The sequence below is a fragment of the Tenrec ecaudatus genome, chromosome 12 (genome assembly GCF_050624435.1).
Source record: "Tenrec ecaudatus isolate mTenEca1 chromosome 12, mTenEca1.hap1, whole genome shotgun sequence".
In the NCBI taxonomy this organism is placed as follows: Eukaryota; Metazoa; Chordata; class Mammalia; order Afrosoricida; family Tenrecidae; genus Tenrec; species Tenrec ecaudatus.
In genome coordinates this window covers 1,010,473-1,035,491 of record NC_134541.1, presented here as the reverse complement: position 1 = coordinate 1,035,491, position 25,019 = coordinate 1,010,473, and the positions used below count along the sequence as shown (strand labels likewise).

The 25,019-nt window shown below is 65.7% G+C and overlaps 2 protein-coding genes across 2 annotated transcripts in view; one reads left to right on the top strand and one right to left on the bottom strand.

Annotated features, from left to right (window-relative positions):
• Positions 1 to 593: 593 nt before the first annotated feature.
• Positions 594 to 4,416, top strand: ADRM1 (ADRM1 26S proteasome ubiquitin receptor). Its single transcript, XM_075528346.1, has 10 exons — positions 594 to 695; positions 1,228 to 1,441; positions 1,789 to 1,905; positions 2,350 to 2,473; positions 2,611 to 2,697; positions 3,119 to 3,200; positions 3,292 to 3,524; positions 3,703 to 3,860; positions 3,970 to 4,072; positions 4,203 to 4,416. Exons 2-10 carry the CDS (start codon positions 1,229 to 1,231, stop codon positions 4,307 to 4,309), a joined length of 1,224 nt encoding a protein of 407 aa, XP_075384461.1. The 5' UTR covers positions 594 to 695; position 1,228; the 3' UTR covers positions 4,310 to 4,416.
• A 157-nt stretch (positions 4,417 to 4,573) lies between these two features.
• The window catches only part of LAMA5 (laminin subunit alpha 5), a 40,704-nt gene continuing 20,258 nt past the window's right edge, over positions 4,574 to 25,019 (bottom strand). Inside the window, exons 15-80 of the mRNA XM_075527678.1 lie at positions 24,778 to 24,912; positions 24,570 to 24,707; positions 24,188 to 24,237; positions 23,863 to 23,968; positions 23,704 to 23,756; positions 23,523 to 23,628; positions 23,114 to 23,213; positions 22,833 to 22,989; positions 22,579 to 22,717; positions 22,131 to 22,273; positions 21,927 to 22,033; positions 21,689 to 21,842; positions 21,237 to 21,397; positions 21,063 to 21,171; positions 20,442 to 20,539; positions 20,163 to 20,364; positions 19,958 to 20,084; positions 19,510 to 19,649; positions 19,185 to 19,300; positions 18,868 to 19,079; positions 18,542 to 18,746; positions 18,286 to 18,430; positions 17,999 to 18,139; positions 17,623 to 17,784; positions 17,201 to 17,302; positions 17,045 to 17,128; positions 16,015 to 16,245; positions 15,468 to 15,581; positions 15,252 to 15,379; positions 14,949 to 15,029; positions 14,648 to 14,862; positions 14,454 to 14,554; positions 14,179 to 14,359; positions 13,921 to 14,070; positions 13,407 to 13,558; positions 13,205 to 13,315; positions 12,875 to 12,986; positions 12,463 to 12,633; positions 12,187 to 12,383; positions 11,765 to 11,881; positions 11,490 to 11,644; positions 11,027 to 11,168; positions 10,850 to 10,952; positions 10,579 to 10,689; positions 10,091 to 10,270; positions 9,808 to 9,956; positions 9,527 to 9,697; positions 9,315 to 9,451; positions 9,024 to 9,177; positions 8,782 to 8,915; positions 8,512 to 8,674; positions 8,161 to 8,286; positions 7,933 to 8,081; positions 7,711 to 7,843; positions 7,475 to 7,618; positions 7,091 to 7,221; positions 6,853 to 7,020; positions 6,644 to 6,779; positions 6,414 to 6,550; positions 6,128 to 6,320; positions 5,879 to 6,028; positions 5,619 to 5,781; positions 5,398 to 5,531; positions 5,222 to 5,315; positions 5,014 to 5,133; positions 4,574 to 4,904 (exon numbers count right to left, since the gene is read on the bottom strand). Coding sequence (XP_075383793.1) covers positions 4,768 to 4,904; positions 5,014 to 5,133; positions 5,222 to 5,315; positions 5,398 to 5,531; positions 5,619 to 5,781; positions 5,879 to 6,028; positions 6,128 to 6,320; positions 6,414 to 6,550; positions 6,644 to 6,779; positions 6,853 to 7,020; positions 7,091 to 7,221; positions 7,475 to 7,618; positions 7,711 to 7,843; positions 7,933 to 8,081; positions 8,161 to 8,286; positions 8,512 to 8,674; positions 8,782 to 8,915; positions 9,024 to 9,177; positions 9,315 to 9,451; positions 9,527 to 9,697; positions 9,808 to 9,956; positions 10,091 to 10,270; positions 10,579 to 10,689; positions 10,850 to 10,952; positions 11,027 to 11,168; positions 11,490 to 11,644; positions 11,765 to 11,881; positions 12,187 to 12,383; positions 12,463 to 12,633; positions 12,875 to 12,986; positions 13,205 to 13,315; positions 13,407 to 13,558; positions 13,921 to 14,070; positions 14,179 to 14,359; positions 14,454 to 14,554; positions 14,648 to 14,862; positions 14,949 to 15,029; positions 15,252 to 15,379; positions 15,468 to 15,581; positions 16,015 to 16,245; positions 17,045 to 17,128; positions 17,201 to 17,302; positions 17,623 to 17,784; positions 17,999 to 18,139; positions 18,286 to 18,430; positions 18,542 to 18,746; positions 18,868 to 19,079; positions 19,185 to 19,300; positions 19,510 to 19,649; positions 19,958 to 20,084; positions 20,163 to 20,364; positions 20,442 to 20,539; positions 21,063 to 21,171; positions 21,237 to 21,397; positions 21,689 to 21,842; positions 21,927 to 22,033; positions 22,131 to 22,273; positions 22,579 to 22,717; positions 22,833 to 22,989; positions 23,114 to 23,213; positions 23,523 to 23,628; positions 23,704 to 23,756; positions 23,863 to 23,968; positions 24,188 to 24,237; positions 24,570 to 24,707; positions 24,778 to 24,912 — 9,167 coding nt within the window. The 3' untranslated portion in view covers positions 4,574 to 4,767. The remainder of the gene's footprint in view (positions 4,905 to 5,013; positions 5,134 to 5,221; positions 5,316 to 5,397; positions 5,532 to 5,618; positions 5,782 to 5,878; positions 6,029 to 6,127; positions 6,321 to 6,413; positions 6,551 to 6,643; positions 6,780 to 6,852; positions 7,021 to 7,090; positions 7,222 to 7,474; positions 7,619 to 7,710; positions 7,844 to 7,932; positions 8,082 to 8,160; positions 8,287 to 8,511; positions 8,675 to 8,781; positions 8,916 to 9,023; positions 9,178 to 9,314; positions 9,452 to 9,526; positions 9,698 to 9,807; positions 9,957 to 10,090; positions 10,271 to 10,578; positions 10,690 to 10,849; positions 10,953 to 11,026; positions 11,169 to 11,489; positions 11,645 to 11,764; positions 11,882 to 12,186; positions 12,384 to 12,462; positions 12,634 to 12,874; positions 12,987 to 13,204; positions 13,316 to 13,406; positions 13,559 to 13,920; positions 14,071 to 14,178; positions 14,360 to 14,453; positions 14,555 to 14,647; positions 14,863 to 14,948; positions 15,030 to 15,251; positions 15,380 to 15,467; positions 15,582 to 16,014; positions 16,246 to 17,044; positions 17,129 to 17,200; positions 17,303 to 17,622; positions 17,785 to 17,998; positions 18,140 to 18,285; positions 18,431 to 18,541; positions 18,747 to 18,867; positions 19,080 to 19,184; positions 19,301 to 19,509; positions 19,650 to 19,957; positions 20,085 to 20,162; positions 20,365 to 20,441; positions 20,540 to 21,062; positions 21,172 to 21,236; positions 21,398 to 21,688; positions 21,843 to 21,926; positions 22,034 to 22,130; positions 22,274 to 22,578; positions 22,718 to 22,832; positions 22,990 to 23,113; positions 23,214 to 23,522; positions 23,629 to 23,703; positions 23,757 to 23,862; positions 23,969 to 24,187; positions 24,238 to 24,569; positions 24,708 to 24,777; positions 24,913 to 25,019) is intronic.

Sequence of the window (25,019 nt, the reverse complement as noted above, 5' to 3'; positions counted from 1 at the left end):
GTCCCAGGTGCCCCCTCGCGGCCTCAGCCTCCATTTATGCCACATTACCCGCTAGCTCAGGGTCACAGATAGCTGTCATCAGACCCAGGCGTATTCCAGGCCCTCCAAGCTGGCCCACAACCTGAGCACCGGGGTCATGGCCCCTCTAGGGTCATGGCTCCGTGCTGCCCCTGCACCTTGGAACTCGCCCTGGGCGTGGGCTCAGCCTTCAGCCATGGTTGTATCCAGTCAGGCATTTCTGCATGCAGTCGTATTTAAGTCTCTGGACGCGCCCCCGCACTGAACTCTTGTCACTCACGTTAAACCCTGCCCCGAGGGCCGGTGACACGCAGCCTGTCGCGCGCTGTCGGTAGGGACACAGGCACCCCTTGTTGGGCCTGCGTTTCTTGGCGGCGCCGCCAGGGGCCGCCGCCGCCCCCTATGACACAGCAACAATAGTGGCCGCTCTAGCCCGCGCCGCCGGTTTCCTGAATGCCGCTGCGGGCCGGTGTGGGGCGGGGCTTGGCGACGGGCGTCCGTCCAGACCAATCGCTAGAGGAAAGGGGCGGGCCGAGAGCTGGCGCAGGCCCAATCCCAGGGCGGCGCGACGGGAGGGGCGGAGCAAGCACGGACTTCCGGCGGGGTCCGGCCGCCGCTGCCTGAGGAAGAAGAGAGAACCCGGGCCGTGTTTCTTGGTCGAGTGTCGGCGTAGCCAGGTGCGGCCTGCGGACGGCCGGGGCGGCCTCGCGGGAGCGGACGGGGGCCTGAGCCGCCCTGGGGTGGTGGGGCTCCGGACTGGGGTCCTGGGGGCAAGGGGTCTCTGGTGCGGGGGCGCTGGGCGGGTTTCCTTGGGGCGAGGCGCCCTGAGGGTGAGGGGTCCTGGGCGGAGGCGCAGGCCCGGGATGGGGCCCTGGGGGGCGGGGCCCTAGGGGCGGGAGAGTCCTGGCGTCGCGTGCCGGGCGGGGGGCCTGGGTGGGGCCAAGGGACCTCTGAGGGTGAAGGGCCCCGACACAGGGTTCCGGGCGGGAGTCCTGGGCCTCGTCGCACTCGGCGGGTCCTCGCTCCTCACTCGCACCGAGGTGGGGGGGCCCCGAACCCCGCCTGAGAGGAGCCCCTCCCCGGAGCCGGCGGAGCAGGAGCGAGGGCAGCGGCGCCGGGCCTGCGCTGCGCGCCCAGAGCGGAGCCCCGGGGGCCGTGGACCGGGGTCCCCGCCGCGTGCGGAGGTCTCAGTGCCACCGCCCACTGCAGGATGACGACCTCAGGCGCGCTCTTCCCGAGCCTGGTGCCAGGCTCCCGCGGCTCCTCCACCAAGTACCTGGTGGAGTTCCGGGCCGGGAAGATGTCGCTGAAAGGCACCACGGTGACCCCGGACAAGCGCAAGGGGCTGGTGTACATCCAGCAGACCGACGACTCCCTCATCCACTTCTGCTGGAAGGACCGCACGTCGGGCAGCGTGGAGGACGTGAGTGCCGGCCGGGCGCGGGGGCACTTGACTGGTCTGCACATGGGGGCCCCGCCCCACTCCCACCCGAGAGCGAACTTGGTGCCTAGCGTCTGGGGGAACTTTCTGTTCTTGGGGATGAGTTGTTCTTTTGTGGAGCCTGTGAGGGGCCAGAGGCGACGTGCCTTACACTAAAACCACAGCAGGGTGAGCGTCTGAGGGGCGGTGACAGCTGTCAAAAGCCCTTTGGGCGCCATCAGCTCCTGGACTGGGCGTCCCTGCCTCTGGGCACCCATTGGTTTGGGGCCCCATGGCTCACTGCTGCGGCTTCCATGGGAACACCCTTGTGCCTCCCACGTCCTCCACAGGACTTGATCATCTTCCCCGATGACTGTGAATTCAAGCGGGTGCCGCAGTGCCCCAGTGGGAGGGTCTACGTGCTCAAGTTCAAGGCCGGGTCCAAGCGCCTCTTCTTCTGGATGCAGGTGTGTGTGGTGCCTCCCCGGCCTGCTGGGGCAGTCGGGAGGAGGGTTGCCAAGGAGGGTACGTGTCAGCTTGACTTTGGTGTCTGGGCAACACCTATTTGTGGTTCTGGCACAGATCACTCGCCATATGTCCCCAGCAGTAGAGCAGAGTCCCACCTGTGTCCCTTGGCCCAGTTTGCCCTGGCAGCTGAGAGCATGTCTCTGCAGAGCTCCCCTTAGGTTCACCCACACTCTCCCTTCTCGTTCTTTACGTGATGGCTGACAAAGTGTCCCTGGAGTCATATGTTCATGGTTTGGGGCAGATTCTACCTAGTGGCGCCCAGCCTGCTCTAACACCGGGTGCGGCTGGGGACGGGCTGGGCTTGTGCCCTGCACTGCAGAAAGTAGGGCTGGGGGCACCTAGCTGGAAACCGATACTCCTGCTCAGCTGCTGCTGTTCCCCAGGAGCCGAAGACTGACCAGGACGAGGAGCATTGCCGCAAGGTCAATGAGTGCCTCAACAATCCCCCCTTGCCTGGCGCGCTGGGGGCCAGCGGCAGTGGCGGCCACGAGCTGTCTGCGCTCGGCGGTAAAGGCTGCTCCTGGGGGTGGCTAGCTGCTGGGGTGGAGAGGGGGATCTGAGCTTGAACGTCTCAGAGTTCCTGCTCAGCTTCCTCGTGGGAGGTGGGCCTGGGGAGTCACTGAAGGCTTCTTCCCGGCCCGCAGGAGAGGGCGGCCTGCAAAGCCTGCTGGGGAACATGAGCCACAGCCAGCTCATGCAGCTCATTGGACCAGCTGGCCTTGGAGGACTGGGTAAGGCCCTGTTGCAAATGCTTGTGTTCCCCTCAGGCTGCAGCTGTGGGTGGGCCCAGGCTGAGGAGACCCCACCCACATGTGCCACCTTGTTCCCAGACCAGAGGGGGGTGGCCCCTGGCATTGGGGGGCTGCTTTTTGGGGTGGGATGTTGCTTGGGAGTTACTTTCACACTTTGCTTGAGTATGGGGCTAACGGGGACAGGAAGATTTGACCAGAACCTTCTGTAACACAGAGCCCTGGGCTGCTGCTGTCTATTCCCTGCAGACCCACACAGTGCCTCCTTCCCACCCACCCCTCTTTCCCCGCCCAATCTCCTGAGGTCAGGGGGGCTGACACCCCTTGCCTTGTTTGATATTGGACATGTGTAGGTGTATCCCCACTTCCTTATGGGGTACTGACATCTCCTTATTGCCCATAGGTGGGCTTGGGGCCCTGACTGGGCCTGGCCTGGCCAGCTTACTGGGCAGTGGAGGGCCTCCAGCCAGCAGCTCCTCATCTAGGTGAGCTCACCCCCTCCCCAGCAGGCTGTAGTGGGGCAGGCTCTGCCCCAGGCACGTGGCCACCAACGCCTGCTCCCTTCTCTCTGGGCAGCTCCCGGAGCCAGTCGGCTGCAGTGACGCCCTCCTCCACCACCTCTTCTGCCCGCGCCACCCCAGCCCCTTCTGCGCCGGCGGCCACCTCTGCAACCAGCCCAAGCCCCGCACCCAGCTCAGGAAACGGAACAAGTACAGCACCCAGCCCAACCCAGCCCATCCAGCTGAGCGACCTGCAGAACATTTTAGCCACGATGAATGTGCCAGCAGGGGCAGGCGGCAGCCAGCAAGGTAGAAAAATTTGTGCTCTTGGCTTGTCTGGGTGACAGGGCTGCCCTTGTGTCTGTTCGCCCTCCAGGGAGTGGGCACAGCGTGTTATGGTCGGCGTGGCCCTGCCTGTGTTGCTGGGCACCACAGGGATGGGGAGCCCTGCTCGTCTGTCACTCACCCTGCTGCCTGTGCACCCTAGTTGACTTGGCCAGCGTGCTCACGCCCGAGATCATGGCGCCCATTCTCGCCAACGCCGACGTCCAGGAGCGCCTGCTGCCCTACCTGCCTTCTGGGGAGTCACTGCCCCAGACGGCAGAGGAGATCCAGAACACACTGACCTCACCCCAGTTCCAGCAGGTGAGATGCTGGGGTGTAGGGGGCATGACCCAGCTGTCTGGGGGAGGCGTGGGACACCGCACATGTACCATCGTGATGGTGGGCATGTTCCAGCTCTGATCTTCCACAGGCCCTGAGCATGTTCAGCGCGGCCTTGGCCTCAGGGCAGCTGGGCCCCCTCATGTGCCAGTTTGGCCTGCCTGCGGAAGCCGTGGAAGCAGCCAACAAGGGTGGTGAGTACCCAGCCACGCTTCCCTTGCTCCAGCCCCGCTGCCATGCAGTGGCCCTGGGTCTTGTGGGCAGTGGGCGGTGCTGGGGCAGGCGTGCTTGGAGAAGCAGTCCTGGCGTGTTGATGTGTTCTAGACGTGGAAGCGTTTGCCAAGGCGATGCAGAACAGCGCCAGGTCGGAGCCGAAAGAGGGCGAGGCGAAAGACAAGAAGGACGAGGAGGAGGACATGAGCTTAGACTAGGACAGTGCGCCTGCCCACCCGGACGGCTCGGCTCGTCAGTGGCTCTGCTCCACTAGCTTTTGTGACTCCTCACCCGTTAATAAAAGTCCTTTTCTTTTACCTGCTAACTCAGGAGTCTGTGTGCATGGGGCCCTGGGCTGGCTACTCTGGCCTAGACGGGAGGCTTCGAGAAGGGCCGGGGTCAAGGGGCTGTAGGCACTGCTTTGAGAGGTCTGAGTGAGGGCGGGTTCTGGAGTGAGTTCAATGCACACAGTCCACACTCCATGACACAAGTGGCTTTATTTCCAGCAGGGGCCTGTGGCGCTCGGCTCGCCCCCTTAGAGAGCGTGAAAGGAAAGGTCCCGTTCAACCAGTTAGAGACAGAAAATACAAACCGATTTTATCCTTTCATTCAGAACACCCATTCCAGAGATGGGCACGTCTGTGGGAGGGCCAGCCCTGTCCTTGGTAGCTCTACACTATGCGACTGGGCAGCTGCCCACCCCCACTGCCCCCCAGACGTGGGCAGACTGTGTCTTGATGGGGTGTCCGTTGACCAGAATGTTCCTCATGCAGCCGCGGTAGGCCGTGGGTCGTGGGGGTGTGCCCGTTAGTTCTAGGGTGCATGGGGAGAGGAAAGCTAGTGGAAGGGGGGACGGCACCCCAAGGGCCCCCTGCTACCCCCACTCCTATGTCACCCCTAGCCCCATGGAGCCCACACTCACCAGGCTGATTGCCCAGGTACAAAGGCCTGAGGGTGGCGAGGGCCAAGGCTGGCGCTGGGGCCAAGGTGTTATTGCCTTTGGAGTTCACCTCCAGCCGGACTGAGGCCCTGTCCTTAGTCACTGTGGCACAGGCAACGCGTGAGCCCATCCCTCCCCACACCAGCACGGGCTGGGAGGTTCAGGGGCTCCCCTCCCTGTGAGTGCTTACCTGCTAGGCGGTGCCACCGGCCACCACACAGCACCTTGGGGATTGCCACCACTGTGAGGTACTTGCCTGCCCCGTCGTCCCCTTGGAGCCAGACCTGTGGGGAGCAGGTGTGGCGGGTCATGGGCCCCGCCTTTCTGAGTCCCCGGCCCGTCCTGGCGAGGCACCCCCATGCTCACCTGCTTCTCTAGCACCTGCAGCTGCAGGTAGGGAAGCCCCTGGCCTTGGCCTAAATAGAAGACCAGGCCGCTGGTGGCATGGGGACGAAGCTCCAGCTGCAATTCCAGACTGGACCCTGGGGCTGCGGGGATGTCTGCACACAGACAGGTCAGATGAGCAGATGCTGCCCCTCTGGCCTGTGCACCAGCCCACCCACCTTGGGAGCCAGCACAGCACAGACCTGGCATGAGGATGCCACCACTCCCAGAGAAGAAGAGGCCGGCCTCCAAGGTGCTTGTATAGCAAGGTGTGACCCCCACCAGCCGAATGGGGGGCCCCAGCAGCTTCCGGTCCAACCTGAGCCTCTTCACACAGCCACTGAACCCCGAGCTGTTGAGGGCCAGCTGGAGGCAGGGGGCAGAGGTCAGAGTGAGGCGCCACTGCTGAAAGAGATGGCAGACCCCTGGAGGCAGGTGGGTGGGGACTAGGAGCAGTTCTCACCAGGAGCTGGGAATGTTGGCTGCTGGGCGGGAGACCCCCCACAAAGAGGGTGCTGGGCTGGGGGTGCTGCTGGTGGTGGCCCTTTGGGCTCTGGACCCGGGCCCCGTCTATGACCAGCTGGATCCGGCTCTGTTTCCAGTGCAGAGACACCTGTGTGTGTGTGTGTATATTATCAGGGTCTGTCCGTCTCCTCTTCAGCCCCTCTCAGGCGCCCCCCCTGCCCCTCCCCGTCCGCTCCGCAGCCCTCACCCTGTGCCAGTGGTCAGCCTGCAACGGCTGGCGGCTCTGGACATGTAGCCTGGGTTCAGGACCCTCTGTCTGTGCCACCAAATGGCCCTGTCTCAGGAAGAGTGCCAGGGAGGGGCTACCAGGCGTTGCGGGGGCTGAGAGCAGCAGGAGGCCATGGGGGGAGCGTGGCTTCAGCAACAGGGAGATGTGGGACCTGGGAACCAGAGCACGTCAGTGGGTGGTGCCCATCCCCAGGCAGGTCTGGTTCCTATCTCCACCCCCACTCATCCGCCAGACCCAGCCTTACCAGGCCCCACTCAAGACTGCAAACTCCACGTGGCTAGATAGGACCCCCCAAAACTGGAAGGTGTCTTGGGGGCTCCTGGGGGTGGGGGGCAGTGTGCAGTCACGGTCCTGGGCAGGGTGGCGGCTACGGCGGGAGGCCTAGGGCAAGGAGTGAAGCAGGCGCTTCCTGAGTGCCCACCCTCCTCCTCCCCCACTGGCCTCCCAGCTGCCTGGGTGAGGATTCCAGCCCACCTTCCGTGCTGTGGCCTGCAGTCCATGCGGCGCTGGCCCCCGGGCGCGGGCACGAGGGGTGGACTCACAGCCCGTGCTCACGTTGACACCCCCTGGGCTCTGCTGCAGCTCCATCACCCCTTGGGGCCCCAGCAGCCTGTGGGGGGTGCAGGGTCAATGTGACGCCCAGCTTACCCCGCCCCTGCCCACGGCTCAGCCCTGTCACTCACCGCCGCACAAAGACGTTGCTGATACAGCCGCTCAAGTTGCGGAATGTTCCAGACTCGGGCAGGCCTCCCAGGAGGAGGTGCGGGGGTCCTTGTGACTGCGGGTGAAGTCCAGGGGATGGTCCCCGGCGGGACTTCATCTGTAGCTGGTCGTCCACGTAGAGCCAGACCCTGGGCAATAGGGTGGTGAGTCCCTGCTTCCCGCCCAGCCGGCCCACCGGCCCCAGGAAGTCACACTCACCCGGTGGCGTTGCTGTAGAAAACGACGTAATGGGGGTCCCCATCAGCAAAGCTCCCCTGCGTTTTCAGCTCTGTTCTTAGCAGCTGGAGTATCACATGGCCCTGCTGCAGGGACACCTGGCACAGGCCCTCCTGGGGACAGGGGTCAGGTCAGTGGGCCTACCCAGTGCCACAGTGATTGTTCCAGAGGACGCCCCGCGGCCAGACTTGGAGGTGGGGGGCTTGGGGTCAGACGTGGGAAGAGTGAAGTCAAACTAGGGGCTCTCTGGGTGGGTGTCAGACTGGCGAGGAGTGGAGCTAGCCTGGGAGAAGGAGAATCACTCATGGGGGCGGGGTAAACGCAGATGGGCAGTCGGGTGGCTTGGCACTGTGGGCAGAGACAAACCGGGGAGGCTTGGTAGAAGAGCAGGCCATTGTCTTGAAGGGTTCGGAAGCCAAATCCGGCATAGACGTCGCCTGTGATGGGGGCCACGTCTGTGAGGCCCAGGGGCAGGAAGCCGTGGCCATGGAAGGTCATGGACCGTTCCACCTGCAGGGAGGACCCCTCTCTGAGTGTCCCCATGGCTGGCAAAGGACACATGTGCCAGGGCAGCCAGTGGCGGGTCATGGTGGCGACCTTACCAGGAGGTCGGCTGTGCAGCCGGCACTGATGCCTGTGGTGGTCAGCCTCTTGAGGTCCACGTACTTGCCCAGTGCCTTGATGCCCTTGACGCAGCCGCGGATGGAGCCTCCAGTGGGGAAGAGCTGCCTCAGGCTGAGGGGTGGGGGGCAGAGCGAGGGTTAGCGAGGCAGTGCACAGGGTGGGCTGAGGGGTGCGGCCCCCCCAGAGGGCAGCAGGCTCACCTGGGGGGCAGCAAGTCGGGCGGCACTCCCCCCAGGTAATAGGCGCTGGCGAGCTCCAGAGAGTTCTCCTGCTCCACGCTGAACACGGGGACCCGCTCCATACGCACCAGCACCCGCTTGCGGAGCCCGCCCAGCAGGTATACCTGGACCTGGACAGTGCCAGCGGGAGCTATCAGGCCGGCTCAGTGCTACCCGCACCCGGCAACCCAGCTCGGCCCGGTGCCTCACCGCCTTGCTGGCCACGGTCAGTGTGGGCGGAGAGGGCAGCATGGGGGTGGCCTCCTTCAGGCCCTCACCGAAGTCATAGAGGAGCACCAGGCGGCCCTGGAGCACGGCCAGGCACAGGAACTGGCCCTGGAGGTGTGGGCGTGGTCAGCACGGAAAACAAAGGGGGTTGGCGGAGTGGGCAGGCCTCACGCTTGTGGGCGGTACCCCAGGGTGTGGGGCGGTGCTGGGCAGGCGGGCTCAGAGCCCATGGTGAGTACTGGTGTGGTGGACTGGCTGGACTGCTTGGGTAGGGCCTTGGGGTGGGCAGGGCCTCAGGTGGGCGGGGCCCAGGGTGAGTGCGGGAAGCCGTGCCTGGTGCTGCAGGAAGAAGACCACCCCGTTGTAGGAGACAAGCCGCAGCTCCTGGTCGAAGCGCTTGGTGGTTCCAATCTGGCTCTCGAAGGCGATGCGTGCGAAGCCGGAGCCATCCAGATAAGAGCCATCCGTGAGCCAGGGGTCGCCCGTGGACTTGGAGCTTCATGTTGGAGGGCAGAGTGAGCCGTGGGGGAAGCCGGCCGGGGCGAAGAGGGCTGGCGAGGAAGGTGAGTGAGGGTGGATGGGCAAGTGGGCAGGTCCACGTACCGGGCGCAAGGCTTGTCCACGGCCGTATCCAGGCGGAAGGTCCTCTCGAAGTTGTACAGGCTGAGTACCTGCTCGTTCAGTGTGCTCAGCTCAATGCAGCCACGGTAGCCGGGGAAGCGCAGGGGAGCAGGGGGCTGTAGGCACCACACACAAGGCGCGGCGGGGAAGACAGTTCAGACTGCAGCAGGCGTGACTGCAGCTAGACTCCAGGAAGGCCTTCCCAGACAACGTGGCAGGCTCACCGTGAAGTTGCTGGGGTAGCCACCCACGTAGAAGACGAAGTCATCAGGCCGCAAGCTGAGCAACCCCTCGGCCCCCGGGGCCACCGTGTCACCCTTCGTCTCCTGGACCATCTGTTTCTCTACCGTGATGGACATGTGGCCAAACTGGAGGGTCCTGTGGGCAGGCGCAGGGTGGTCAGAGCCGCCCAGGTGTGGCCGGGTGGGGCGGAGCCTGGCTATGCAGGGCGGGCTGGAGGTGGGGCTGGGGCGGGGCCAGAGCAGAGCTGGGCCTGGGCACTGGGAGGGGCCAACCTGTCGATGTTGATGGTAGCGAACTGCTCCCCAATGTCTTCGTCAATGCTGAGGGCTGTTGGCCCCGCCTCCCCCAGGCGGTACACCCAGTGCACTTTCTGGTCCCGTAAAGCCACGCCCATGTAGTCCCCGCTGGCCTGTGGGTGGGGCTTGGTGAGGCCACGGGCCAGGGCCCTGTCCAGCCCATCCAGAGGCCTCTGTACCTGCCCTACCTGCCGGCTGCCCATGTACAGCACAAAGTGGTCCCCGGCGGTGTGGCCGGGTGCAGGCTCTGGGCTCTGCAGGTAAAACTTGAGGGCGGTGTAGGCGGCGAGGTCAGCCAGGTCCCGGGGCGGGCGCACTTGCACCCCTGAGCGCCCGTTGAACTTCATGGGCACCTTGACCTGGTTGGAGCACAGCAGCCTGTCAGCACCCAAGGGTCTTCACTCTCATTTCCCCACCTACCCCCGGCCCGTACACCCTCTGACCTGTGCCCCGCCAGGCCCCTGCCTACCTTGTTGGCTGCCCCCCGGGCCTGGGCGATGAGCTGACGCACTTTTGCGATGCTGGAGGACAGGGCCAGGCTGGCATTGTGGCCCCCCCGGCCCTCCAGCTGGCTCAGTTTGGCCAGCAGCTGTGGCAGCGTCTTCTCCAGGGTGGACACTGCAGTGGGAAGTGGTCCTGAGGATGCCGCCCACCCCACGCCTGGCTCAGGAGGTCCCCCAACACCTGCTCGGGGGACAGCAGCCCAGACTGGCACAGAGATGTGCCCTGAGGCTCCGGCAGAGGGTGCCCACCTGAACGGCCAGCATCTCGCACCGCCTCGTCCAGGTCCTCGCCCTGCAGGCCCCCAAACTGGCCTTGCCACCTCTGCAGGTTGTTCTGCATGTCCTGGAGCCGGGACTGGACGCGCCTGGCCGTGTCCTGGGCCTCGGTGGCCACAGCCTTGGCATGGGCGATTTTCTCGCTTGTTGCATCTGTGGGGAATAGGGGGGTGGTGCCTTGACAGGGCCTTAGTGGTCACCCCAGGGCAGACATGGGGACAGCCTCCCCGAGGGTGGAAGAGCAGCCATCGATGCCACAAACCCACTCCACCCAGAGGCCCTGCCTACAGCCGAGATGGCACCCCTCCCTCTCAGACCAAGGCAGGGCACCCGGAGGCCTCTGCTGCTTTCTCTGCTGACAGCACTGGCTCGAACACTGCCAAGTTGCCAGGCCCCTGGACAATGCCCCCGTCAGTGTCCCAGTGGACCGATTTAAGAGGGGGGACAGGGAGGACCCGTACCAGTGTCCATGGCCAACATGGCCTGTGTGTTCCGGATCTGGGCTGCCAGCTGCTCCTTCCTGGCCTGGACGTCTCTGAGCTGGGTCCTGGCCCCCTGCAGGGTGGCCCGTACTGCAGGGGAGGGGTCACTTACACATGGGAGGCCAATGATCAGCGAATACACCAGCACAGCTTTGCAGACCACCAACCCCCAATTGGCAGACAAGACACTCTAGCGGGACTTTGCCCTGCTGAGCCCCTGCCCGACCCCCACCTAGGGCTCCGTACTCACTGCGGTCCAGGCGCCTTTGCTCGCCCAGGCTTGCCTCCTCCAGGCCACTGCTATTGGTCAGCAACTCACGGGCTCGAGCTGCCAGGCCCTTCTGCACCACCGTCTACAGATACAGGTCAGGTGGGGTCACCTGGCAGGGCCCCAGCAGAGGCAGGGTGCTCTGTGGCTGTGACTTACCGCCCAGGCGTGGCTGGCCTCCAGCAGGGCTTGCCGGGCGGCGCGCTCAGCGGCTTGCACGGCCTGCAGGATGCTGGAGTGGGCATTGGATGCCTCGATGGCCCTCTGGATGACCTGGTCCTGGTTGATGCCAAGGATGATGCTGTGGCCGAGAAGGGCAGGGGCGTGGCAGAGGGTGTGCGTGAGTGTACATGTGATGTGCATGTGATTCTGTGTGAATGCAGGCATGCGTGTCTGAGTGGCTGTGATTGAGTGTATGTGAGCGTGTGACTGTGTATGCTTCAGAATCTTCATGCCAACCTCAGCCCCCTTACAGTGGTACCTGGTGTCTCCCCTGCAGGCCCTTCCTGCCACCTAGTGCTAATCCATACAGCCTTTCCGAGTGCTGGGACACCTGCCAGCTTCATCCCAGGTGGAACCTTTCCGCCCCCCGCCTCCCCCCCCCCCTCCCGAGCCTGCGCACCTGGACAGGTTGCTGGCCAGCTGGTCCAGCCGCTGTGCATGGGCTTCGGCGGCCTCCACCAAATCCACCTTGCTGCTGGCCGGGGAGAAGGCTCGCATCTTCTCCAGCAGTGGCGTCCGAGCCCCGTCTAAGCCAGCAGCCAGGCGCTCGTACTCCTGGGGAAGTGGGAGGGAACAGGAGGCTCAGTGGGCACCGGTTGGCCCACCACCCACCCACCTGGTCTGCCCCTCACAGGAGCCCTGGGGAGTTGTGGGGCAGCAGGGGTGGGTGTGCACCTCCTTAGCCTCGTCCATGCTCCGCAGGAGCCCAGCGATGCTGGCCAGGGTGTTGGATGCAGCCTGCAGGGTGGCCTGCAGGGTGGCGTTGTTCTCCGACAGCTCCTGCTTCCGCTGCTGGAGTCGGAGACATAGTGGGCCAGGTTGAGGGTTGAGAGAGGACACGGGAGGGGCAGGAAAAAGGGTAGGGGTGTCGCGGAAGGGGTGATGGCATAAGGCAGGGAGAGATGGCAGGGTGGGTAAAGGAGGGGTGCCAGGGGATAGAGGAGGGGTGGGGTAGGTGAGGAACAGGGGAGGGTGATGGGGAAGGGAAGGAGGGGAGGGGTGATGGGAGGGCTGGGTGGTGGGGTAAGGTGGGAGTTATAGACTGGTGAAGGGAGACGGGGGTACAGGATGCTCCTAACCCTCCCGCCACCCCTTACCAGGGCCTCCTCCAGGCGCTCCAGGTTGCGGCTGTTGAGCCCCTCGGCTTCCAGGGTGGTGCCCACCGCCTTGTTGAGGGCCTCCCGAAGGTCCATGAGGCCAGCCTCAAACTGGGCCAGCTGGTCTCGGGCATGGGCGGTCAGTGCCTGGTTCTCTTCCCAGGGGCCGCCCATCTGCTCCCGTACTCGGCTCAGCACTGCTCAAGACACCAGCGTGGGGTGAGTTCCAGTCCCTGGCCTGGGCCCTGGGCCCACCCCTGCCCGCCATCCACTCACCCCTCTGGGTCTTGTCCAGCTCAGCCTCCGCTGCTGCCCGTGGAGCCCCCAGGTCCCGGGCCCGCATTTCCCGCAGAAGCCGCTGCACTTCGGCCAGCGTCCGCCCCACCTGCTCGCCCGATGGGGCAGACGCATTGCCTGGAGACAGGCGGTCCATCTGTTCCATGAGCTCTACAGGTAGGCAGGAGGACAGAGTCTCAGACCCTCCCAATGACCTCCAGCCCTTAGACAGATGGACACAGTTAAACAGTAGCTTCCCCTGTGAGCCTTGAAGCCCGGGGTTGGGGGGCTGACTGCCGTAGAGACTGCTGCCCACTCCACCCCAAGCAGCATCGGCTCTCATCGCCAGAGGGACAGCTCTGTCCACGTGTCTGGACCCCACCCAGCTGTCCCGAGGCCCAGCAGCCCCTACCACTCAGGGTTCTAGCCACTGCTTGGATGGTGGCCAGCAGCGTCTGTGTCCGGCGGTGGGTGGTCTGGGTGCTGTCCAGGATCTGGCCTGCCTGCCCCCGGGCTCCTGAGGCCTGTGGACAGAGGGACTTTCAGCTCTCAGCCCAGCATAGGGGGTCCGCAGGAACTCAGGACCATGGTGGGGAGCTTGGGACTGAAGGTCGGATGGTGAGCTTCAGGGCAGTGGGGGCTCCCCCAGGGATGTTCTCTGGGGGACATGCAGGGGAGTCCATGAATCCCCATGAAGCCCTGGAGCAGAGAAACCCAAAGGGGTCCCGAGGCCTGTTCCCACCTGGCTGCCCAGCCGCTGTGTATCCTGCTCCAGGTGCCCCAGTTGCTGCTCCAGCGTCTCCAGCTGCTGTGTGGCCTCATGGCGGGGGCCTGGGGGACTCCGGAGCTGGCCCTGGGGGAGGGGCGGTGAGGGTTTAGGGGTGGGGGCCTGGCGAGGGGAAGGGCAGGGAGGGTCTGGGGAGGTCCACAGTCAGCCCACAGACCTGGAGGCTGGCCATGGAGGCGTTGAGGCGGTGCAGCCGGGCCCAGGCGGCTGAGCTGGCATTGAGGCCGTGCAGCTGCCCCCGGATGGCGGGGAGGAGGGAGCCGGCCTGCTCCAGGTCGTCCAGCAGTAGCACCACACAGTGGTCACACACTGCAGGGAGTGGGTGGTCAGAGTGAGCCGCGAGTAGAGTCCAGGCAAGGGAAGGAACCAGCGGGGTCAAGAGAACAGAGATATGGGGCCATGGAGTCATCTAGGGGTCCCAAGGTCAGCCAGAATGTCCGTTGGGACGGGGTCCTGGGACTGGCACAGGGTCAGTGGTAGGCTGGCAGAGCCACGGTGGAACGGGAGCCCGTGGCCTCCCGTGGCCACTGGAGTGAGCACAGCTGATGGGGACAGCCGTGAGGAGGGGCGAGACTGGCAGATGGGTGGGCCCGGGGCTCCCTAGGGTCAGGGGTCACTGCACGGAGACCAGCATGGGGTCCGAGGGGCTGGGGTGGGTCCTGAGGCCAGACCTTCGCAGTGGACGCCGTGGCTCCCGGGCCTGCTGGGTACGGGCACCTGGTGCTGGTGGCTGCAGGTGTCACAGCGCACCCCGCTGAGCCCCGGGGGGCAGGAGCATCGGCCCGTGTGCACGTCACAGTGACCCCTCAGGCACTGGCAGCCTGTGAGGGGGGCCCGGGGTGCAGTGTTTGTTCCCTGATCCTCCCCCTGGTTTCCCCCACCCCCACTCCCACTGGCCTCTCTACCCCCCCCTCTTCCACCCCACTCACGCTTGCAGCCCTGCTCGGGGACCCCCCAGTGGCCAAGGGCACACTCTTGGCATTGGGGCCCCCCGACGCCCGGCGGGCAGCGGCACTGCCCGGTCTGGGGGTGGCACTCGGGGCCCTCCGCAGCTGGTCCGCAGGCACACGGGTGGCAGCCCCCACAGCCCTCGAAGCCAAAGTGTCCTTCCTGGGGGCAGGGGCGACATTCACAGAAGTTCTGTCCTGGCCCCCGTGCCCCACCCCGTGCCTGACCCCTCTGCTCCTGGGCGGCTGGGGCCTACCTGGCAGCGGTCACAGCGCCGCCCGTCCACGCCCGGCTTACACAGGCAGTGCCCACTTCGGGGGTCGCAGGTCTCCGTCCCACATGGGGAGCAGTCGCACCCTGCAGAAGCAGGGGAGCACGGCTCGGCTCGGTTCTCCTTGGGGTTCCACCACTGCCCCACCCTGGAGCCCTGCCCCTGTCCACCAAGCCTACGGGAGCAGTTGCCCGGCAGCAGGGCATTGCCATAGAAGCCGGGGGCGCAGGTCTCGCAGTGCGGCCCAGTGGTGTGGCGAAGACAGCCGCGGCAGGCCCCTGTGAGCGGGTCACAGTCCTTGAAGAGCATGTTGGGGTCCCCATTGCCGCTGCAGTCGCAGGGCTGGCATGAGCTGCCCAGCACCAGCGGGTTCCCGAAGAAGCCAGGCGCACAGCTGGGGGAGAGACAGGGTGTGGCATCAGCCCCCAGCCAGGCACCAGTGTGGGCCCTGCCCAGCCCTCGCCCCCCCCCCCCACTCACCGCTCACAGGAGGCGCCCGCATAGCCGGGTTTACAGAGGCACTGGGAACGGCCACCGCGCAGGACGCAGCCCATGGCAAAGCTGCAATCACAGGGCAGCTGGGACCCTGCTTGGCACCCTTCTGGGTACCAGGTGTACAGGGCCCTCACCCCCAGCTGGGACCCCACTTGCTACTCTCCTGGGCACCAGGTGTGCAAGGGCCCCCCCAGCACCAACCCCCAGCTGCATGTGTCCTGCCCCGAACCTTGAAGGGGGTGTCCAGACCCCAGTGAGGCCCAGTCGCTCCTGGGGGCTGACACTCACTTGTTGGAGGGCACGGCCAGTGGGCAGGGGCAGCTGGTGCAGGGGGCTCCGGGTCCCTCAGGGCTGCTGCTCACAAAGCCAGGGCGGCAGCGTTCACATTGGTCACCCTCCGTGTTGTGCTGACAGCCCTGGGGACACGGGGCACTGAGGGGACTACCTTCTCCCTGACCTCCACCCTCCTGTGACCACCAAGGGCAGCTCCCAGTGCCCTCTTACCACACAGATGCCTGAGCCAGGGAGGCAACGGTCCGAGTGGCCGTGACACTGGCAGGGCACACACCGGCCCAGGAAGAGGCCCTTGGTGTCACGGTAGTAGCCAGGGGCACACTCCTGGGGGGAAGAAAGGTGGCCGGTGAGCAGGACAGAGGCAACAATGGGAGACAAGGGCACTTCTAACTCCTGATCCTGTCCATGGTGCTGGCCACAGCCCTCAGCCATCTCCCAGCCCCCACAGCCACACAGTGCTCCCACACCCCATGGACTGGGCCTCCCATCTCCTTAGCACCCCTCACTTGTCAGCCATTCACATTCACTGCACCCAGCAGCAGGTGCCACGCTGGACAGTAGATGGACACATGGAGAGGGAGTGTGTGCACGGTGCCGAGGTAGACAGTGGGGCCCAAGAGGGTAAGAATAGACCCTGGCTGGCAGGACTGAGTGGGTGAGCACATCAGCAGTAGGCGAGTGGGGGCGGGCATCAGTGGAGGCAGGAGAAGCAAGGGCTCGAGGTGTGTGGCCCTTGCCCCATCTGGCACAACCTTACCTGGCACGAGTCCCCACGGTAGTTGGCAGGACACATGCACAGCTCCACGCTGCTGGCTGGAGGCCCGCAGCCCCCCACCTCAGCGACCTCCAGTACCACGCGCTGCAGGGAGATAGCCGAGGAGATCTGGGAGAAGAGGGCTCGGATCTGCAGCTGCTCCAGCCCGGCCAGCACCATCATGAGCTCCTCCCGGGACACGGCGTTGTGCGTCTCAGTGTGCCGGAAGTTCCCCTGCAGACCGGGAGAGGACGTCAGTGGGTGACCTCAGGAATAGTCACCCCTCACATGGAGGGTGGACGAGAGTTGTGGTGCCCTGTGGACAACAGGGGAAACCCTCACCCTGACCTCACACCGCTTACAGGCTCCAGTGTGGACACCCCCGTGTGCACACATGCAGACACACCCCCGTGTGCACATATGCAGACACCCCTGTGTGCACACATGCAGACACACCCCTGTGTGCACATATGCAGATACACCCGTCAATGACAAGCCCTGGTGGTGTGGTGAGCTACTCACTGAACTGCCAACCACAAGGTCGGCAGCTCAAAGCCCCTGGCTGCTCCTCAGGTAAAAAGATGGGGTTACTTACCCCCGTAAAGATGTAAAGTTTCAGAAACTCAACAGAACAGTTTTGCCCTGTCCTACAGGGTCACCGACTTCAGAAAACATGTTAAGTTTTAGGCACGGAAAACACTAGCCCCAATGGGAACAATCGGCAATCTGGATGAAATGTAATCGTTGGGGTTCAACGAGGCATCTTGAAACGGCGGGGAGCCACACTCGGGGGAAGCTGGGTGTCCGGTAAGGGTTTTCAGCATGTGGAGAGCAGCAAGGGGCAGGGGTAGGGGTAGGGTGGAGGCAAAGACAGACAGGAGCAGGGCCTGGGGCCGCTGGATCCCACCTATGAGGACCCTGTGGTCATGAGTCTGATGCCCACCAGGCCAGGCACGCCCTAGTGTGGCTGAGGCCCACCCTCCCTCCCCCGGGCCCTGGACCCAGTTTCCTCCTGGAGTCTGGGCACACCCACCTCCACCAGGTGCAGCTGCCCGTGGTGAGGGTGGCCGGGCAGCGGGTAGGCAGCCTCTAGGAAGGTGATACGCATCTGGTTGCCCTGGGGAGGCAGGCAGGTGTGGTGAGGGCTGGCCTTGGGCTGACCCACACCCTGCTCAGCCATACTGCCCACCTGCAGCACCACATCCGGCCGGCTCTCCGTGGGGATGAAGACGTCCCCTCGCTGGGTCTCTGAGTGCAGCTGGTAGCGGAGCATGCCCCCGTACGAGGACACCTGGAGGCAGGGGTGGGGTCAGCCGGCCGGAGCTCAGCCTTGGCACCCACAGCAGGTGTCCCACTGGACATCCTGGATCACCCCACCATCTCCCTGGCCTTGGACTGGCTGCCCACACCCCACCCAGCCTGCACTGGGCTCTCTTGCCCATGCCCAGGCTCCCCACTAGGGAGTCTTCCCACCCTGCTCAAGTACCCCCTGCCAACTGGTGCCAAGGGTCCTGGGAGTTGCCCAAACACTGACTCCCCCACACCACTCCTCCAGTGTCTGGGGTCTCCCAACCCTCAAGGCCCCCCAGGCATACTGGCCACTGCACTCACCCGGTCCCCCAGGTAGGAGGGTGGGGCCTGCCAATACAGCTCCGAGGCGGTCTCGGGAGTGTGTCGCAGGTCCGCATGCAGGAGCTCCGCGTCCGCCCTCCGCTCGTGGGGCACGACCTGTCGGTCAGCGCTCAGCAGCGTCCAACCCTCCATGTCTATAAACTGCGGAGGCAGCAGCCCATGGGATGAGCCACAGTCCGGGCCCTCTAAGCCAGGCCCCGCCCACCCAGCCCCGCCCTCATGCTCACCACGCCCCGCCCGCCTCCACCCCTCCCACCTGGACTCCGCCCCTCCACTCAGCCCCGCCCTCTAGCTCCAGGATACGCTCCTCCTCCCTGTTAGGCCCGCCCCTCCCGCTCGGCCCCGCCCCTCTCACCTCCGCGCGGCCGTGCGGAGAGCTCCCGCAGCGCTCCGTGGCCCCGAAGCAGAAGCAGCGAGTGCAGCCCTTAGGGTTGCTGGCGTCCAGGGAGAAGGTCCCCAGGCGACACTGGTCGCACCTCGGGCCCTGCACGTTCTCCTGGGCACAGGAAGGGAAAGGGCATCTTGCGGCTGCAAACCGGCCCCCGCCCCCCAGGAAGCCCCGAACTGGCTATGGCTGATGCGGAAGACCCGGCCTATTCACCCCCACCCCCACCTCCCACCCCCGCAACTACAAGGCCTCACCTTACAGAAGCACTGGCCGGTGTGCGGGTCGCACACACCGGGCACAGTGCCCGCCTCCTGGCAGGCGCAGGGCCGGCAGCTGGGGTAGCCATAGAAGCCTGGGGCGCACGTATCACAGCGGCGTCCAGCCACGTTGGGTCTGCACCTGCACAGGGTCTGGCTGGGTGAGTGATCACGCACCCCCAGCCCATCAGGCAGCCCGCCCAGCGCGCCAGACTGGGGAGGGGGACTAGTGCCCCCAGGACAGCCCTCGCACCTGCACTGGCCGCTGTCCACGTCGCAGCTGGGGTCCGTAAGCTCCTGGACCCCCGGGCCCGAGCAGTTACACTCTTCGCAGCCCACCAAGGGGTGGCAGCCGAAGGTCTGGGGCTGGCAGAGCACGCAGTCTGGCAGCAGGGTGTGCGGAGGGCAGATGCAGTGCCCGGTGACCTCGTCACAAAGGCGGGCACCACAGTCGCATGCTGCGGAGTTGTGATGGCAGGTCATACCTGTGCCCCTGCTGGGCACCGCCCTTCCCACCACCCCTGGAGTCTAGCAGCACCCTCTCCCCCAGCCCTCCTCGCCCCCAAGCTGGTCACTCACGCCTGCAGTGGGGAAAGCCCCAGTAGCCAGTGGCGCAGCGGGAGCAGTCTCTGCCGATGACGTGGGCGCGGCAGGGGCACTGCCCTCCAAAGGGCTCACATGTGTGCCCAGTGGCGCCCACTTCGTGGCAGCGACAGGGCTGGGCCCCATTGTTGTAGAAGAGGGACAGGGAGATGGCGGCATCCCGGCAGAAGGGGGATGAGCTGGAGGGGCTGCAGTGGGGGGGGGGGGCAGTGGTGAGACCAGGCCTGGTTTGGGGTGGAGGTACAGGCGCCCTCGCTGACCACTGCCCCTCCGCCCTGCCCAGGCCCGCGCACCTGACATGGTAGCCCTGGGCTGTGCAGTGACTGATGAAGTCATAGGACCTGTCCAGAGGCTCCTCCTGCAGGTACTTGGAGGTGTAGATGTCCTCGGGCACCACGAGCACATAGTCCTGGGGGACAGGCCTGTCACCTCCCGCGGCCCAGCACCAGCACCAGTGCCCAGACTAGGCTGCCGGAGCCACGCCGCCCCTCCCCCTCAGGCTTCTCAGGAAGGGGGCCACCTGGAGGCCTGGGGTCCTCAGAGGCTGCAGGCCCTCGGCACACAGGGGACGTGAGTGGGGAGGGTGCCCATCAGGCTGAGGACTGGGCTCTCACTCACCAGCCAGAGCCAGCGGTCCTCGGGCACGCGCACGGTCACTGTCAGCTCAGTGTCCGTGACGTCCAGCACTGGCTGGCCCTCGCACACCACCAGGGAGCGGCAGCCGTAACCATGGGGGCAGAAGCTGGCATTGGCCTGGCCTGGGGCAGGGAGACATGTCAGGCCCCTAACTCCACCCCACATCCCAACTCCAGACCTTGAGCCAGGCTCTGTGGAAGATGGGGGGGTGGGGTTGGGGAGGGGGAAGTGAGGTCTGCCAGAGGCCCATGTGTATGTGAGGGGTCAGAGGCATGACGGCCCAAACACTATGACCGGCGCAGCAACTGGGTGTGTGGTGACCAGCGACAGGGCCCAGGCCAAGGGAGCCGGCACAGGGACGTGATGTGCAGACAGTGCAGTGGGGACTCAGGTGGGAGGGGCAGGGACCGCATCCCCAGCAAGCACTCACCATGCCAGATGCGGCCCCCGTTCACAAGCACCTCCATGGGGAAGGTGGGGTGGGCCGGCTGGTAGCCATGCAGCAGGAAGACGTAGCGGCCCAGGGCGGGCACTTGAGTGGTGAAGACCGCTGTGCCCTGGGAGAAGAGTCCAATGAGTGGTGCCTGGGGCGGAGCAGGGTGGGTGGGGGCTGGGGCTGGCTGCCAGGTCCTCACCTGGGGATGTTGCAGCAGAGTGGGCTCGGTGTCGGGGTCCACGGCGGTGGGGGGCCGAGGCTGAGGCACAGTGGGGGGTGCGCCTGGCGTCAGGTCCTGCGAGTGGGTCAGCGGGAGGCCGGGCGGCAGGGGCAGCACCTGGCAGTCCCGAAGGATGATGGGCCGGGGTGGCTTCAGGAAACGGGAGGGCAGGCAGGCAGCACTGCAGACAGGCAGAGCCAGGTCAGCTGGGCACCGAGTCCTCTGGCCCCTCCTGACCCTCCCCGTCCTGCTCAGTACCTGCTGGGTCCAAAGGTGCCATGGCGGCTGATGCAGTGCACCTGGGGCTGCAGGAGCTCCACGTTGGACTCCTCCGCGGGCACCAGGGCGACGCGGTGCTGGACACAGTGAGGGCACCACTGAGCTCCCATGCCCCCAGTCCACAGCCCCTCCCACAGCTCAGACCCCGGGCAGGAAGGGTGGTATTTCCCGTGGGCAGTTGGATCCCAGCAAACTGCTGCTCTGTCTGAATGCACTCCGCCCATTCCCGGCTTCCATCCCTCCAGGAGGCTCAGTGGACAGACTGGTGGAGGCATCTGCGTGATGCCCCCCACCATGACGGAGTGGCCGCAGGACACACACAGGCAGGGCGGCCCAGGGTGCAGCAGAGCCCTGCAAGGAGGAGAAAGGGCCCAGACCCCAGCATCTCCCAGCCCCGAGGTCAAGGGTGGGCACACAACAGCTGTGGCTTGCTGCCGTGTGTATGGAACATTCTAGAAGGGGCAATGCTGAGCAGTGCTTCCATGGGCCCCAGGGGGGCCTAGAGAGGAGCACTTGGAGGCTATGGATCGGTCTCTCGACTTTGGGGACAAGTGGGAAACCCCCTACAGGGGGGCCGGCAGATGAAGAGTCGAGTCTTACCAGGAAGAAATGCGCTTGCTCAGCCATCAACCGGATGCTGGCCTCTGTGTCCAGGTGGAAGATGGCCAGGTGGTGCTGGGTGTCCACAGGGGTGCCCCGGCACAGGGTGCTGTGGGGGGTGGGGTGGTCAGATGGAGCACCCCCCCCCACGGAGCCCAGGGTGCCCCCACGAACCTGTATGAGCAGGGGTAGAGAGTGAGCGTGCCCCGCTGGGGGGGCTGCTGGGGGCTGTGCGCAGCCACCACCACCTCCTGGCGGGCGTCTTCGTTGGCGTACTCCACCACCAGCATGTAGTGGCCTGGCCGAGGCACTGCCACCTGAAGCTGGACGTCCACCTGCGCGGGCAGGACCATCCATCCGTGTGGGCTAGAACCCACTGTATCCTGCACCTGGCACCCCTCCTCTGCCCCTCCACTGCAGGGCCCTCGCTGTCCCCACGGCCGACTCCTTCCCATTGCTCATCCTCGCCCCTAGAGGCCTGAGGTAACCAGCAGGGTCAGGTGGAGTGGCCTGGGGCCGTGCCCCACGTCTGGGTGTAAAGGAGCACCCACACAGCCTCAGCGTGAACCCCGGGGAAACAGAGGCTCAGGGCGGCCAGGACCCGCCCCAGGGGCCCAGACACGCACGTCACTGCCCTCGCAGACAGCCAGCGGCGGGTGAGAGGGGCTGAGCTGCTGGGAGGGGCAGGGCTGAGGCAGGCTGTTGTCCCGGTGACACAGGGCTTCGGACCCGGTGGCTGAAGGGTAGCCGTCCAGTGGGAGGTGGGCATAGAGAAGGCAGCTGAGGGCAGAGGGGGGGGGGGTTCAGCATGAGTGGGCATCGGGTGCCCAGGTGACCCTGCAGCCCAGCCTGGGGGACCCTCACTTCTCCGAGGCGTGCTGGCTGGCGGGGCGGTAGGTGCAGGGCTTGGTCACAGGCAGCTGCAGCAGGGCGGCCTCGTAGTAGGCACTGGGCAGCAGAGCCACGTAGTCCTGGGGACGGGATGGCCAGGGAGGGCACATGCTGGCCACCAGAGTGGATGTGGCCCCTGCCAGCCCACTCCTCCCTGGGGTCCGAACCCTGTCTCACCAGCAGCACCCCTTCGGCCTCCACCAGCAGAGCCCAGGTGCCGGGGTTCATCACAAAGGGCTCCCCAAAGCCCCTCTGGGGCACCGTGACGAAAGCCGGCTCCGTGCTGGCAGGGAAGGTCACGCTCTGACTCTGCTCAGTGCCTGGGGTGGGGGGTGGGGGGGGAGTGACCTGTGAGACCCAGACCACGTCCAGGCTGAGATCGCCCACCGGTTTAGGCCCCACAAGGCGGAAGTATGGGGGTGGGGATGAGAGGGTGGGAGGGGCTAGAGGCCGGGGTCTAGGGTCAGGGCAGTTGAGTGGGAAAAAGGCAGGTGGGGCAAGGCAGGGCAGTGATGGAGTTTGGACTGGGAACAGGTGGGTGCCGGTGGGGGTTGAGGGTGGGGTGGAGGGGCAGGACAGGAAGGGGTGGGGGCAGGGCGCAGTGTCGGGGGTGGGGCTCACGCACAATTGCTGCAGGTGTCAAATTCAGCCTGCTCTAACACGGAGACGCGGCCGCCTACACTGGTTGGGCCCCTGTTGACATATCGGAAGACCAGCCGGAAGAGGTCTGGGGAGGTCACGTTCAGCCTGGCCACGATCCGGGGCTGGACGGGGCAGGTGTGGAAAGCCGGGTTACCTCTCCCCACACTCAGTCTGGCCACCCCTTGCCACCCTCGGCAGCAGGGCGGAGCCCCGGTCCAGGCCAGAGTGGGCGTCCACCTGGATGGGGGCCATCTGCGCATAGCCCCTCCAGCTGAAGTTCTCGAACTCCAGAGGGTTGAAGCCAAAGCGCACGGCGTGGCCCTCAGGCGTGGTGGCCTCCTCCAGCTCCAGGCGCAGGTGATGCAGGTGTGGCAGGTAGTGGTCTTGCGCCGGCCTGGAAGGCGGGAAAGTCCCAGGGTGCAGCAAGCACCCAGTGGGACTCGGTGTCAGGGACGGGAGAGCCCTGCAGGACAGCGGCCCTCTGCGGCCCCCACCCTCACCTGTAGTGGGGCACTCACTCGCTGCAGGTGGACCCCTGCGTGTTGGGGCGGCAGAGGCAGGCGCCGGTCCTAGGCTCACAGCCCTGGCCCAGGGCGCCCCCCACGTCACAGTGGCAGCCTGCAGTAGGAAGCAGTCAGTCAGCCTTGCAACCCAGCCTGAGGAGGCCCCTCCCATCTGCTCCATTCACCCCCCACCCCATGCCCTAGGGTGGGGAGTCTAAGATGGGGTGAGAGCACTGGGATGGATTGGTGATGCCTACAGGGGCATAGGAGGAAGGGGCGAGTTATTTGGGTCATAAGCTCCCACATGACCAGTGCTGAGCCTGCCCGCCTCATGCCCAGCCTGGCGCCCCCCGCGGCTCCCAGTGCCTGAGCCCAGGTAGCGTTGGTGCCAGTGAGGGCAGGTGCAGGGAGGCCTGGGACTCACTGCGGCAGCCAAAGTAGTTGCCCTGGTCAAGCCCAAAGAAGCCGTCCCTGCAGGCAGCACACGTCCGTCCGCACACGTGGGGTCTGCAGAAGCACTGGCCGCTGCCCTGGAAGCCGAGATGGGAGTGGGACTGGGCAGGGGCCTACCACCTCCCACCTGCTACCCCAGCCCCCAGACTTACCTGCTGGCACTCCGTCACACCTCCCAGTGTGCCTCGGGGGTCACAGCTGCAGCCTGGGGAGGGGCAGAGGGGGACTAAACTCCATCCGCACCCGGATCTCTGTGGGAAGCCCCCACCTGTCCCCAGGAGCCCCCTGGAATGCCCATTGCAGAGACTCACGGGTACAGCCCTCTGGGTGGCTGGGGCTGAGCCCCCAGAACCCAGATTTGCAGCGGTCACAGCTGGGCCCTTCCACATGAGCCCGGCACACACAGGGGGCCTGTGCCTGGGAGAAGATGAGACTGAGGGTCAGAGTGGGTCACTGCTCTTTCCTGACACCCCCCAGATCCCTGATGAGCGAAGAGGAGAACTGAGGGCATCTGTCCTGACCCACACCGAGTCCACCTAGAGTCCTGGGCAGCAGGTGGAAGGGACAGTCCCACTGGGCTGGGGCTTTCAGCCTGCCTGGTACCCTACTCCCCTCCAAAGGCCGACTGGGGCTTACCTCAGGCAGGGAAGGAACTGGGGCCAGGCCAGCGGGGTGACAGGAGCCAGCTGTGGAGAGAAGTGGGCTATGGCTGGTCCTGGCGGAGGACCCCGCGGATAGGGATCCCCATGTGCCTTGTCTGTGAACATGCCGTAGGAGGCACGCCTCCTGCTCTGGTGCCTGGCCCTGTGCCCTCCTCCCAGACACGCACACGGCACACGGGGCTGGACACAGACCGGCATAAGCACGCGTGCAATCACACGCGTACTCCCACACGGCACACGAGGTGCCCGTGCACAGCCAGTGCATGTGGCCTGCAGCCGTCACTCAAGAGCGCACACGGTGCCCACCATCACCCGGGGCCGCCCACCCTCACCTGCGGCACATGCACACAACTTACCTCCGCAGTGTGGGAAGTCGTAGGCACCGGGCACACACATGTCACAGCGCAGTCCTGTCACGCGGGGCCGGCAGCTGCACTGGCCACTCCTGGGGTCACAGGCCGAGTGCAGGGAGCCGTCGGGCGAGCAGTGGCAAGCTGCAGGAGGGTGGGAGGTGGGCACTCGGCAGTGGGACCTGTTCCCTCCCCCCACTCCCCGGGCACTCACGGATGCAGGCAGGGAAGCCATGGAAGCCAGGGCTGCAGGCCTGGCAGGTGGGGCCCGAGTAGCCGGGGCGGCAATGACACACGCCTCCTGCCCCACAGAGCAGGTCCAGGGTGCCCCGGGGGTCACAGGCACAGGCTGCAGGGGAGGGACACGTGGTCAGGTCTGCCCCACAGAGCGGGTCCAGGGTGCCCCAGGGGCCACCAGCACAGGCTGCAGGGGGCCCATGTCAGGACCTAGCCGGC

Coding starts and splice junctions, on each gene's coding strand:
- ADRM1 (XM_075528346.1), top strand. CDS start 1,229: ATGACGACCTCAGGCGCGCTCTTCCCGAGCCTGGTGCCAGGCTCCCGC. Junction 1,442..1,788: donor CGTCGGGCAGCGTGGAGGAC/GTGAGTGCCGGC, acceptor CGTCCTCCACAG/GACTTGATCATCTTCCCCGA. Junction 2,474..2,610: donor CGAGCTGTCTGCGCTCGGCG/GTAAAGGCTGCT, acceptor CCCGGCCCGCAG/GAGAGGGCGGCCTGCAAAGC.